The sequence below is a fragment of the Stegostoma tigrinum genome, chromosome 6 (genome assembly GCF_030684315.1).
Source record: "Stegostoma tigrinum isolate sSteTig4 chromosome 6, sSteTig4.hap1, whole genome shotgun sequence".
NCBI lineage: Eukaryota > Metazoa > Chordata > Chondrichthyes > Orectolobiformes > Stegostomatidae > Stegostoma > Stegostoma tigrinum.
In genome coordinates this window covers 72,592,801-72,605,484 of record NC_081359.1, presented here as the reverse complement: position 1 = coordinate 72,605,484, position 12,684 = coordinate 72,592,801, and the positions used below count along the sequence as shown (strand labels likewise).

The 12,684-nt window shown below is 39.4% G+C and overlaps 1 protein-coding gene across 6 annotated transcripts in view; it reads right to left on the bottom strand.

Moving 5' to 3' along the window:
- Positions 1–12,684, bottom strand: part of zmym2 (zinc finger, MYM-type 2) — a 160,458-nt gene that overhangs the window by 29,836 nt on the left and 117,938 nt on the right. For all 6 annotated transcript variants that reach the window (XM_048532385.2, XM_059646659.1, XM_059646662.1 and 3 more), the window contains 2 exons: positions 3,461–3,576; positions 2,437–2,608 (listed from right to left, as the gene is read on the bottom strand). In XM_048532385.2, the coding sequence (XP_048388342.2) occupies positions 2,437–2,608; positions 3,461–3,576 (288 nt within the window). The remainder of the gene's footprint in view (positions 1–2,436; positions 2,609–3,460; positions 3,577–12,684) is intronic.

The window sequence follows — 12,684 nt, the reverse complement described above, 5'->3', positions numbered from 1 at the left end:
AACCAGTTCGATTCACTCCACGTAATATCAAGAAATGGTTGGAGACGCTGGATACTGGAAAGGCAATGGGCCCAGCAATATTCCAGCAATAGATCAGAAGATCTATGCTCTGGAATTTGCTGCTCCCTTAGCCAAGCTGTTCCAGTACAGTTACCATGCTGGTATCTAACGGATAATGTGGAAAATTGCCCAAGTATGTCCTGTACACAAAAAGCAGGACAAATCCAACCAAGCCAATTACTGACCGCCCCATCAGTCTACTCTCAAGCGTCAGTAAAGTGATGGAAGGTGTCATCAACAGTGCTATCAAGCAGCACTTGCTCAGAAGTAATCTGCTCAGTGATGTCCAGTTTGGGTTCTGCCAGGGCCACTCCGCTCCTGACCTCATTACAGCCTTGGTTCAAACATGGACAAAAGAGCTGAATTCCAGAAGTGAAGTCAGAGTGACAGCCCTTGATATCAAAGCTGCATTCGGCCAAGTGTGGCATCAAGGAACCTTAACAAAACTGGAGTCAATGGATATGAGGGTGCAAACTCTTCAGTGGTTGGAGTCATGTCTGACACATAGGAAGATGGCAGTACCTGTGGGAGGTCAATCATCTCAGCTCCAGGACACCTCTGCAGGAGTTCCTCAGGATAGTGTCCTAGGCACAACCATCTTCAGCTGCTTCATCAATGACCTTCCCTCCATCATCAGGTCAGAAGTGAGGATGTTTGCTGATGATTGCACAATGTTCAGTGACTGAAGCAGTCCATGTTCAAATGCAACAAGATCTGGGCAATATCCAGGCTTGGACTGACAAGTGGCAAGTGACATTAGTACCACACAAATGTCAGGCTATGACCATCACCAATAACAGACAATTTAATCATTGTTCCTTGACATTCAATAGTGTTACCATCACTGAATCTCCTACTATCAACATCCTGGGGGTTACCATTGACCAGAAACCTAACTGGACACACTACATTAACACAGTGGCTACAAGAACAGGCCAGAAGCTAGGAATACTGTGACGGGTAACTCACTTCCTGACTCCTCAAAGCCTGTCCACCATCTACAAGACACAAGTCAGGAGTGTGATGGAATACTCCCCACTTGCCTGCATGAGTGCAGCCCCAACAACACTCAAGAAGCTTAACATCATCCAGGACAACACAACCCACTTGATTGGCAGTACATCTACAAGCATTCACTCCTACCACCAACACTCAGTAGCAACAGTGTGTACTATCTACAAGGTGCACTGCAGAAATTCACCAAAGATCTTCGGACAGCACCTTCCAAATCCACGACCACTTCTACCTAGAAGGACAAGGGCATCAGACATATGAGAACTCCACCACCTTCAAGAAACTCTAAGTCACTCACCATCCTGACTTGGAAATATATCACTGTTCCTTCATTGTCACTGGGTCAAAAACCTGAAATTCCCTCCCTAATAGCACTGTGGGTCACCCATAGCAGGAGGCCTGCAGTGGTTCAATAAGGAAGCTCACCACCACCTGCTCAAGGCCAACTAGGGCTGGACATGAAATGATGGACAGCCAGCGACGCCCACATCCCACAAATGAATAGAAAAATAATTATGATTTTTATTTGAACAAAATAAAACCTTAATACACTCCATATTTCATTGTTATTTGTAAAGCACCAGGATTCTCTTTCCAGCTTCAAAACCATTTTTCAAACTTTCCAATTCTACATTTTTACATCTTATCAATTTTCTTCAGATCAACGTTATAACCTTTTAAATATTAAGACATGTATAACATTACAATAGATTTTAAAAAACAAAATGATTTGGTATTTTCAAAAAGAACAATATTTCTGGAAGAGAAAGGGATGAGAAATGTAGCAGTACAGTCATGCCTCAAAATCACAAAATAAGTTTTTTTTAAATTTTCTGATTTGATAATTAGAATTATCAATTTGTAATAGATCTATAAACACAGAAAAAAGTCCTCAGCCCATCATGTCCACACCAGTCAAAAACAGATAACTAACTATTCTAATTCCATTTTCCAGCACTTGGCCCGTAGCTGTGTATGCTTTGTCAGTGCAAGTGAATATCTAAATACTTCTTAAACGTTATGAGGATTTCTGCCTCTACCAACCTTACAAGTAGTAAGCTCCAGATTCCCATTACCTTCTGGGTGAAAGGGGCTTTCTTCACATTTTCTCATACCTTCTGCTTCTTACCCTAAATCTACATCTTGGTCATTGATTCCTCCACCATATATGCATTCATCTCAATTTCATTGGGTTTTCTTGGGTATTCTACTGGTGGAATGGAAAGATGTAGTAATGCATTCAATTTAAACTATACAGCTGTATTTTTATTTCTACCATCCGGAGGTGCTTTTGTCAACAGGAAACAAACATTGCATTCTTTCCCATTTCCTTCCGTCTTTCATGCAAGCATTAAATCTTACCACAGAATTCCATTGATACAGGATTCTTCTCCGCTTCAGCTATCATTTCTGCCATAGCAAGTATGTCAGCTTCAATTGGATTTGAAGGAACCTTCCTCTTGAGATCCTCAATTGTTTCAACTATCTTCTCAGCATTTCCTAGGGTAGTAGGCAGAAACACTGGAACAGGTACCTGCTCCAGACATTGATCGTTAATTGTTGCACATCTTAAACCATGAGAATGCAAGACTTAGGATCAGGAGTAGGCCATTTGGCCTCCTGAACCTGCCCCATTATTCAACAGGATCACGATCTGACATTCCTCATGTTCACCTTCCTGCATTTTCCTGTAACCCTTGATCAAGAATCTGTCTTAGCCTTAAATATACAAAAGCACTCTGACCCCACAGCTAGGTGACAAGGAGTTACAAGACTCTCGACCCTCAAGAATTTCTCCTCATCTCAATCTTAAATTGATGCCTCTTAATTTTGAAACTATGTCATCTCAGTATTTACCCTGTCAATGAGATCAAGTCTCATTAATTCTACTCTCCAGTGAGCAGCGTTCCAAACTGTTTAACCTTTGCTCATAAGACAGACCCTCCGCACTGGGCTTCATGCTAGTGAATCTTCTCTGAAATGCCTCCAAGAAAGAAAACTGATATCTTTATTTAAATAAGGGGACCAAAACTGCACACAGTACTCCAGATGTGGTTCCATTAACATCTTGCACAGCTGCAGTAAGGCTTTCCTACTTATACTCCAACTCTCTTGAAATAAGAGCCAACATTCATTAGCGATCCTGATTACCTGCTGCATGTATGTGCTAGCTTTCTGTGTTTCGTATACAAACACACCCCCTCTCTAAGTCCCTTCATATTGCAACTTTCTGAAATTTTCTCGACTTAAATATCATTCCTCTTCAATTAAATATAAAGGGTAAAAACAGCAACTAAAGGGTTTTGACTTCGATTTTTCTTTTTAATAACTGTTAACAGAGTTTTTCTTCCAACATATTACTTAAAAGTCTGAAGAATAAGCTTACCGGAATAGGCATTGAGACAGGTACTGGATAGCTGTTGCAATACATGTGCATTGGAATTGGAATATAGACCGGCACAGGGATAGGCACAGGAATCACCTGAGGCTTCCAATCTTCCTCTGTAATAACAAATATGAAAAACAGACACATCTTCATGATATGGACATACAATTAAAAAACACAGACATCAGAAAATAAGAGGTGTATCTGAGAAATTTGAGGCAGACCATGTAGCGGGGCAATATTGAGCATCTTTAAAATTAGTATTTGGATCTCGAGTTGTTGATTGTGCGTATACATTTTTGAACCACTTTTTATTTTGACAGCAAGGCCACACCTTTTCTCAGAACTTAACCTCGGTGTTGAAAATTTACCTCAACCAGAGGCTGTGCAAGATGAATTTGAGTTGCACAATCTTGAGAATTGGTAATATATCTGACATTCCTGAATGCATTTGTGTTATCCAGTCAGATGTACGACTGGAATATTTTTCTTCAGTACTTTCAATACCTTGCTCAATAACTTCTTTAAGATGTTAAGTTTTTTTTAGTTTCAAAGTAAATAGCTTCATATAGTAACTGAGCAAATGTTCATAGTTTTTGTTTTGGTTTCTATGAACTTTTGATTATTTATTTCAAAGGCCAACACAGAAATACAGGCAAATACAGTACGAGGTGTGGACATTCAAATGAAATCTCTCTTAAGGAAGAAGCATATTATATTTTGAAAACTAACAAGTCTTGGAAGAAGCTAAAGGGAAGTTAGAAGGAGATGGTAAATTGTTTGATGGTGAGAATGCCACCCACCCTTGGGAGAAAATGGAAATAGAAACAAGTGAATGCAGCTTTAATATTGACAGCTCAATGGAGGAAGAGTTTGGGCAGAGAACAAGGAGTCAGTTGGAAGGGAAAATGGTAGTAAGAAGGTGATGGGCTTGGGATCATGGAAGGAGTTGAGGGAGAATTAGAGAAGAGGGTTCACCACATGAAAAGTGAAACAATTGAGAGCAAAGATAGTAGCATATTACTGATCGCAGTATAATACAAAAGGTAAGCTTGGGAATGTGGTAAGTGAGGGTGTTGGTGTGGTGAGGGAGGAGGCGCTATTCTGACCTTTTAAGAAATGCAAATTAGGGGAGCCTGAGACCAGAAGTGGGATATGAGAACTGAAGCACAGATGGGTTAATTAGATGAGCAGATCGGTGAGTGATTGCTAAGTTCAAGTTGTTTTTCCCTCTAAATAGGGCTGTAGTGTTCTGGGGAGATACAAGTACTCCATTAAATTTATAGTTTAACTATAAATAAGTGAATGATGTTTATAAACACAAATAGTTAAATTCAACAGAATAATGATTAAAGGAAAGGTGGTGCATTGCAGCTGTAGCATACGGAAGCTGGTGACCACTGGTACGACTCATGGCAACTACACCTGCATTAAGCGTCTGCAGCTTGAAAAACTTTAAATCAGAGTTGATGTGTTGGATTTTAAGCTTTCAACACTATGACACAGTGAGCAGGTGATATGCTACTTGGGTACTTTGTTCAGGAGCAATCACACCTCCTGATTCCCCAGGCCTCTCCACCAAACACAGACGATGAAGAAAATATTGTGCTCAGCTAAATGAGCTAGTAGTGCTCATGGTAATGACGGCAAATAGCTAACATTTTTGTACATCTTTGGGATCATTCATGATTACATGGCAGCATGGGCAATGAAGGGATATATAAGATCAGGTGGAGGTCAAGTCAAAAATGAAGAACTATTTTGATTACTGGTGGTGGCAGCAATTCTGCCAGACAGCTAGTATTGATAAATGTCATCATCCACCCAAGAAGGGATGCTTCCATCCAGAAAGGGAATCAGTGGACAGATCAGGTGGCGCAGGATGGTACCAAAAACCTGATAGTGACTTTGGTGTCAAGGGAGGTTAGTACCATCGGCCCAGAGATGATCAAGGTTAAAGGTTACATGAGAAACCATCCCAAAAAAAAAGGAAGAATGGGAAAGGAAGGAAGCCAGCAAAGTAGACAATGGTACTTGGTGAAAGGAAGCAAAACGATTTGGAAATAAACCATAAGCCTATGCACAAGGAAAGGAATGCTATGTTGCAACTTATGAATGTCACTGATAAGTGGCCTGGTCTGGACTGTGGCAAGGTGAAATACTTGTGCAAAACATAATATAGGAAAGGCAAAAATCAAGTTAACCTACAGATCAACTTCACAGGTTAATCTGGAATTAAGGGAAAAATTAAAATTACTATCTCAAACCACTAGTAATACAACTGGCTCACAGTTCAAGGGAAGTACATGCCACATGTTTGATCAGACATTACAATATTATCTGATGGTGCTTTTCGTACCCTAAATCTGTCCAGACCTGTCCAAATCTGTTTAGATTTATCCAAATTCATTCAGATCCATCCAAATCCTGGACATGAACCCTCATGTTGTTTTAAAGTGGAGGTTGAACCCCTCTGACAACTAAAACCAAAACACCCAAAGAGGAGCACGAAACCCTATTATCTGTAAACGGAACATGAAAAGTGATGTAACCTGATTTACAATAACTTCTGGTGGTTAAATAAAATAACTCCCTGACACTCACTTTGCAATCAACAAGTAATAATTTATTTATCTAACGCTTAACAGTGAACAAACTAATTAAACTATTACCAAACTGAATAAATCCCTTCTAACTATTTGCGAATAAAGCAAGATTCTAATAGGATGCTATTCCAATAAAACCACTTATATAAAAAGAAAGAATTTAGTGTCTCGAAATTACAGCCAGGTTAAGTGTCTTCTGGAAGGTTCTGTGCCTTCTCTGTCGATTCTTCTGTCAGGAATATTAACTAGTTGTGCTGTTGGTCTCGCTGTTACTTAGATGGTGCTTTCTCCATGACATAGAGGAGGCTGAGACAGCCAGTGGTTCCCCCTTGATAGCTGAGGACAGTTAGTTCTAGCGAATGGCAGTTAGCTCCGGGGATTTGTCCAATAGCCCCTTTCTTTCTATACCCTTGATGACATAACAATTTTTTACAATAGGACTGATCCTGTGTTGCTAAAACTATCCAATTTAAATTCAATTGGTTTTTGGTATATAATTGCCTGGTTCAAATTGATTGGCTAAATTCATTAGCCTGTTATTTTCATAAAAACTGCTGCTTGGCCTGCTAACTGTACAGCTTTTTGAAATAAACGTTTCAATTTGGACGCTCTCTGTGGACTTACAAACTTTCAAGCTGCTGCTCACAGACATCCATTTTAAATCTCTAGGTATAGAAAAAACAGATCATCTTTTAAAAGGACCACACAATGCTTTCCCCATTGCATTTTAAAAACACCAAATTCTAACCTTCTGCCTCCCAGCCTACAAGTAGTCTACCCGATACCTCCACCCTTAAGAAAAAAATGAACTATCATTATTAAAAAATTGCTTAGTATTTTTTCTCTTTTAAAATCTTAACTCCATTATAATACTAGATTCATTAGTCATTAGTCTATATTTACTCACCTAATACTAATTCTAGATATATGTACAACAGCGAACACTACCATTTCTATTCTATATAAACATTTTCTTTCTAAAATCGCGATAAAACATCCACAACATTTCACGACCCACAACATGTACAATCTGTAATTAAATTCTTGTATCATAAGACTCCAGTGAAATAATCTGGTATTCTTGTCCTTAGATTTTTCCAGAAATGTCAAAGTATTACGATCAGTATACACAATCATCTCTGATGCATTGTTTGCAACATAAACATTAAAATGTAAGGCCATTACCTAACTCAATAACCCTTTTTCAATGGTTGAATACATTTTTCTGGTGGAAATTGAGTTTTTTCTGAAAAATAATCGATTGATTTTTCACTTTCACAGTCATTCTCCTATAACAACACAGCTCCAACGCCCCCATCGCTTGCAAAGATAGCAACTTTGAAGGGTTTCAAGAAAGTTGGCGTGACTAAAACTGGTTGCAATGGTTAACGCTGCTTTTAAATTCTCAAATGCCTCCTGGCATTGCTCTGTTCGCTGAAATTTCATGTTCTTCTTCAACAAACCTGTCAGCGGTGCCACAATGTACTAGTAGTTTGGCACAAATTTCCTGTAGAATCCATTCAATCCTAAAAATCATATCACTTCCTTCTTCGAGGATGGTCTTGGAAATTCCTCGATGGCCATCGTCTTCACATTCTTCGCTGTCATCCATCTATCTGATGTTGTGTCCTAAGGATGCTATTTCCACCAAATTTTGTTTTTGCCAAATTTATGCCCAACTTTGCCTTCTGTAGTGTCTCAAAGAGCTCTGCCAAATGCTCCAAGGGATCTTTCCATGAATGGCTAAAGATCATTATGTCATCTATGTAGACTGCACAATTAGTCAATCCTGCAACAACCTTATTCATAAGCCTTTGAAAAATGGATAGTGCATTTTTCATTCTAAATGGTACTACTTTAAATTGTACGCCATTTGGGGTTACAAAACCAGAAGCTTCTTTTGCTCTCTTTAATAAAGGTACTTGCCAGTAATTGCGAAATAAGTCCAACTTTGTAATATAAATGACTACTTTGTTCACACAATCCTGCTGTCTTGGAATTGAGTGAGTCAGATTTAGTCACGGCGCTTACCTTCTGGTAATCTACACAGAATCGTTAAGTACCATCAGATTTGGGAACCAACACGACCTGCAAGCTCTACTGCTTTCACTCGTCTCTATGATGTCTTCTTGGAGCATCGTTTCCACTCCCTTCTGAAACTGTGCTGCTTTGAGAGGATTAAGATTGTATGGCCCTTGTTTTATTGGAACAGTATTCCTACGTCAACCTCATGCACAATGGTGTTAGTCCTCCCTATTCTATTTCTGTATAGGTCCTCATACAACTGCAACAAGTCTTTCAATTCTGTTCTCTGTTCCTTGGACAGGTAACTCACTACCCTATCCCATTCCTTAAGGACTCCCTCATTATTCATTTTATTCTGAAGTGCATCAAAATCCAAATTACATGGATTTTGATTCCTCACTCAGAGTGACAGTAACTAATACCTGTTTCTCCAGTTCCCTTTCCATGTAACAGTATTATTTCAGTGTGTTCACATTACTTAACTTCTTCTCAATCTGATAGGAACTTGCTTTGAAGGGATCTCGTAACAGCACCAACACTTCATTCCCTTGGGGAAATGTGCAAATTTTAGATTTCTTATTTACTTCTTGTTTCATTGGGTGCTGTGCCACCTTCAAATGGTGTCTAGCTAATTCACCTGCTCTGTTTAATCTTTCTCTCACATCAGATACACAATCCAATTGGGAGATCTTTGACTTCGTACCTATGAGCTTTTCCTTAATTAATTTTAAAAGGCCCTCTTAGTGTCTGAATATGAACTCAAACTGAGTCAATTCATTTGGAGCATCTCTAAAAGCAAGTAAAATAAATGGGTTACCTTTAACCCAATCATTTGGGTAATCCTGGCAATAAGCCCTCCACATGGTCTTTAGGGTCTGATGCCACCTTTCCAATGCTCCTTGGAATTCAGGATGGTACCCAATTGATTTAAATTGTTTTATGCCTAAATTATCCATGACCTCCTTAAATAATTAGGCAGTAAAACTGGATCCTTGGTTTGACTGAATCTCCCAGGGTAATCCATAATGGGTAAAGAAAGCAAGCAACTCTTACACAACCCTTTTTGCTTTGACATTCTGTAATGGAATTGTCTCTGGAAATCTGGTAGACACATCCATTATGGTTAGCAAATACTGGTTCCCACTTTTGGTTTTCGGAAGGGAGCCTACAGAATCAATTACAACCCATGTAAAATGTTCTTCAAATGCTGGAATTGGTACCAAAGGCATTGGTTTTATCACTGCCTGTGGCTTTCCTAGCATCTGACATGAATGACAAATACAGCTAAATTCAACCACATCTTTATGCAATCCAGGTCAACAGAAATGTTTCTGTGTCTTAGCCTGAGTCTTCCTCACTCCTAGGTGACCTTCTACAGATAATCTGTGTGCTACCTGCAATACTTCTTGTCTGTATGCTACTGGCAAGACAACCTGGTTAATTTCCATCTATTTCTCATTTGCACTAACCTGCCAAGGTCTCCATTTCCATCTTAAGATTTTATCCTTAAGGTAATAGCATTCTGGAATACACTCTGGTTCCAAGTAGGCATTATGATATAAATCCTTGATTACCTTATCTTTCTGTTGTGACTCCATTAATCTTTCAGAACTAAACACCTCTGCCTGATCCTCTACCTGTTTAGGTTTATACTTTACCATCTCATCAGAGTGTCAGCTCGCTGGACCTCAACTCCTTCATTTTTCACTTTTGTTTTCCCTTCTTGTTTCAATTAGTGGCTATGGGATCTCATGACCACATAGTCTAGAAAAATTCCAGGATATTTTTCTTTTAACTCCTCAGTTCCCTGGTTTTCTTTTGGTTTTTCCACTACAATTGGCATCACTCCTACCTGTAATGCAGCTGTATTATTTCCAAGAACTGTATTTCTGGAATAGCCAATTTTTCCATTACTCCCTCTACTGCTTCCCCAGTCTTGATTGGACTTTCTAGCCTTATCTTACACAGGAGAACACTATTCCTCTCTCCATTTATTGCACACATTATCATTCTCCCAGTCACTATTTCAGGAAGAGTGCAAGTATTTTCATCTTTCACTATTAGAGACTGACCAGCTCCTGTATCTCTCAATATTTTAACTTCTTTACCTACCTATACTAACAAAAATAAATTTAGTCTCTTGAAATTACAGCCAGGTTATGTGTCTTCCAGAAGGTTCTATGCCATCTCTGTCACTTCTGCTGTAGGGAATGTCTTCTCTATCGAAGCTTCCGTCAGGAATATTAATTAGTTTGTGCTGTTGGTCACATTGTTACTTAGATGGTGCTTTCTCTAAGACATAGAGGAAGCTGTGAGAATCAGCAATTCTGTCTTGACAGCTGATAGCTCTGGAGGATGGTAGTTAGCTCTGGGGATTTTTCCAACAGCCCCCTTCATTTTATACTCTTAATGACATATCAATTTCTTACAATAGGATTGATCTTATGTTGTCAAAATCATGAGTTTTAAACTTAATTGTGTTTTGGTGTATAAGTGCCTGGTTCAAATCGATTGGCTAAATTCAAAAGCCTGTTGTCTTCGTAAAAACTGCTGCTTGGCCCACTGTCTGTACGGCCTTTCAATACAAATATTTCAATTTCTCTGTGTACATGCAAACTTTCAAGCTGCTGCTCAAAGACATCCATTTTTAATCTCAAGTATAGAAAAAGCACATCATCTTTTAAAGGGACCACACAATGCTTTCCCTCTAGCATTTTACAAGAAACAAATTCTAAGGGGACTTAAATTTGAATCACAAATGACACACTGTGGAGCTGGAGTAACAAAACAGGCCAGGCAGCAGCAGAGGAGCAGGAAAGGTGATGTTTTGGGTCGGAACACTAAGCCATTGGTCATTGAATCTGTTTAAAACAGAGATGGATAGGCTCTTGTCAGGCAGGAGAATCAAAGATAATCAGGTGGTACGTAGGAATCTGGAATTCAAAACGCCACCATTTCAGTCATGATTTTGTATGTTTGAATCAAGCATAAAGTGTACTAGCCAGTACTTGAAGTTTAAAATTGTCTTACACAGCGGTACAATTTGATGGATAGGGCAAGGTTCCTCTATGGAGGATTGGACTACAATGATAAGCATACCTTTTGCTTCGATCATAGATTCATTTACTGTGGGGGACTTTCTACTTGCAGGCTTCACTTTCTACTTCACCAGACATCCTGAGCCAATGGTGAAACAGTTTGTTAAATATTGACACTGTCATGAGAAGAATGGCCTAGAATGGAAAGGAAAGCACCTTAGCCACCACCAAAAGACTTACTGAAAAAAGCTGTTAAGTAATCATGAGTATGGTGCAGTTGAATCTAACACAAGGTGTGGCCAAATTATTGGAAGACTTGGCTAATAACTGAGTCAAGAGAATGCAGATGGAAAGTAGGGAAGTAGCAGTGGCCGTTACGTGCATTGCAGTCAGGTTGGTCAGCCTCTCTATCTGCTGCTACCAGAAACTGATCCCAAATGGTAAAGCTACCAATGAAAGTATGGACCTCTGTACCCACTGCAACCAGAGCACGTTTCCTAGTAAATATGAGAAAGAGGAACGCTTATGAAGATTTTGCTTTCTGACGTGATGGGGTTCATGATCCAGCCTAGCTCATTAACACATCAGTGAGGCTGTAAATTAACTGTAAATTAGAAGATCTAAAGCCCAGAAGTTTTTAGATAGAGGGGCTGAAGAACATCCTGCCTAGGTTAGGTGACCCCTGAACAGGGGTTCAAAAGAAGGGGCTAAAGTGGGGAGGAGGAGTTAATATCAGCTGGGTTAAACTTAAAAGTACACAATAGTCTCGAAGTAAGTGGTGTAGTTATGCTGAATTTCTTCAATGTTGTAACAGCAACAGCCTATGTAAGCATATTATTCATTGCAAAAGGAAGTAAGCAGGCAAGATGAACTGAAAATCCAGACAACAAAGTGTGAAGCTGGACGAACACAGCAGGCCAAGCAGCACCCCAGGAGCACAAAAGCTGACGCTTTGGGCCCAGACCCTTCATCAGAGGAATGATGAAGGGTCTGGGCCCGAAGTGTCAGCTTTTGTGCTCCTGGGGTGTTGTTTGGCCTGCTGTGTTCGTCCAGCTTTACACTTTATTATCTTGGATTCTACAGCATCTGCAGTTCCCGTTATCTCTGAAAATCCAGACAAATCAGTTGAGTTACCATGGAAACCAGGAGGCCCAACGCTGAAGGTTAAGATATCCAGGGCTTGCATTACAAATGTGCATTGAAATCAATTTTTAAAGACGTTCTATGGGTAGCGGAGGTGAACTTTGCTTTGCATATGCTTAAATAAAATGCTTAAACTGTGCAGACTCAGCAGTGGTCATTTTTCACTATAGGAAGGCCTAAAAGTCTGCATTTTGTATTCATCTTTTGTTCATTTCCTAATTTCACATTTTTGAATAAACCCTTCCATTATAAATATTTTTTCCAAATTTATAACAGAACAGGCAGTCCTTGGGTTGTGAATAAGTTCCATTCTTGAGTTTGTGCACAAGTTGATTTGTATACCAGTCAGAACACAATGAAAGACAACAAAATAGCTGTTTCTACATACAGGAAAGGTTTGTAATGTCATATC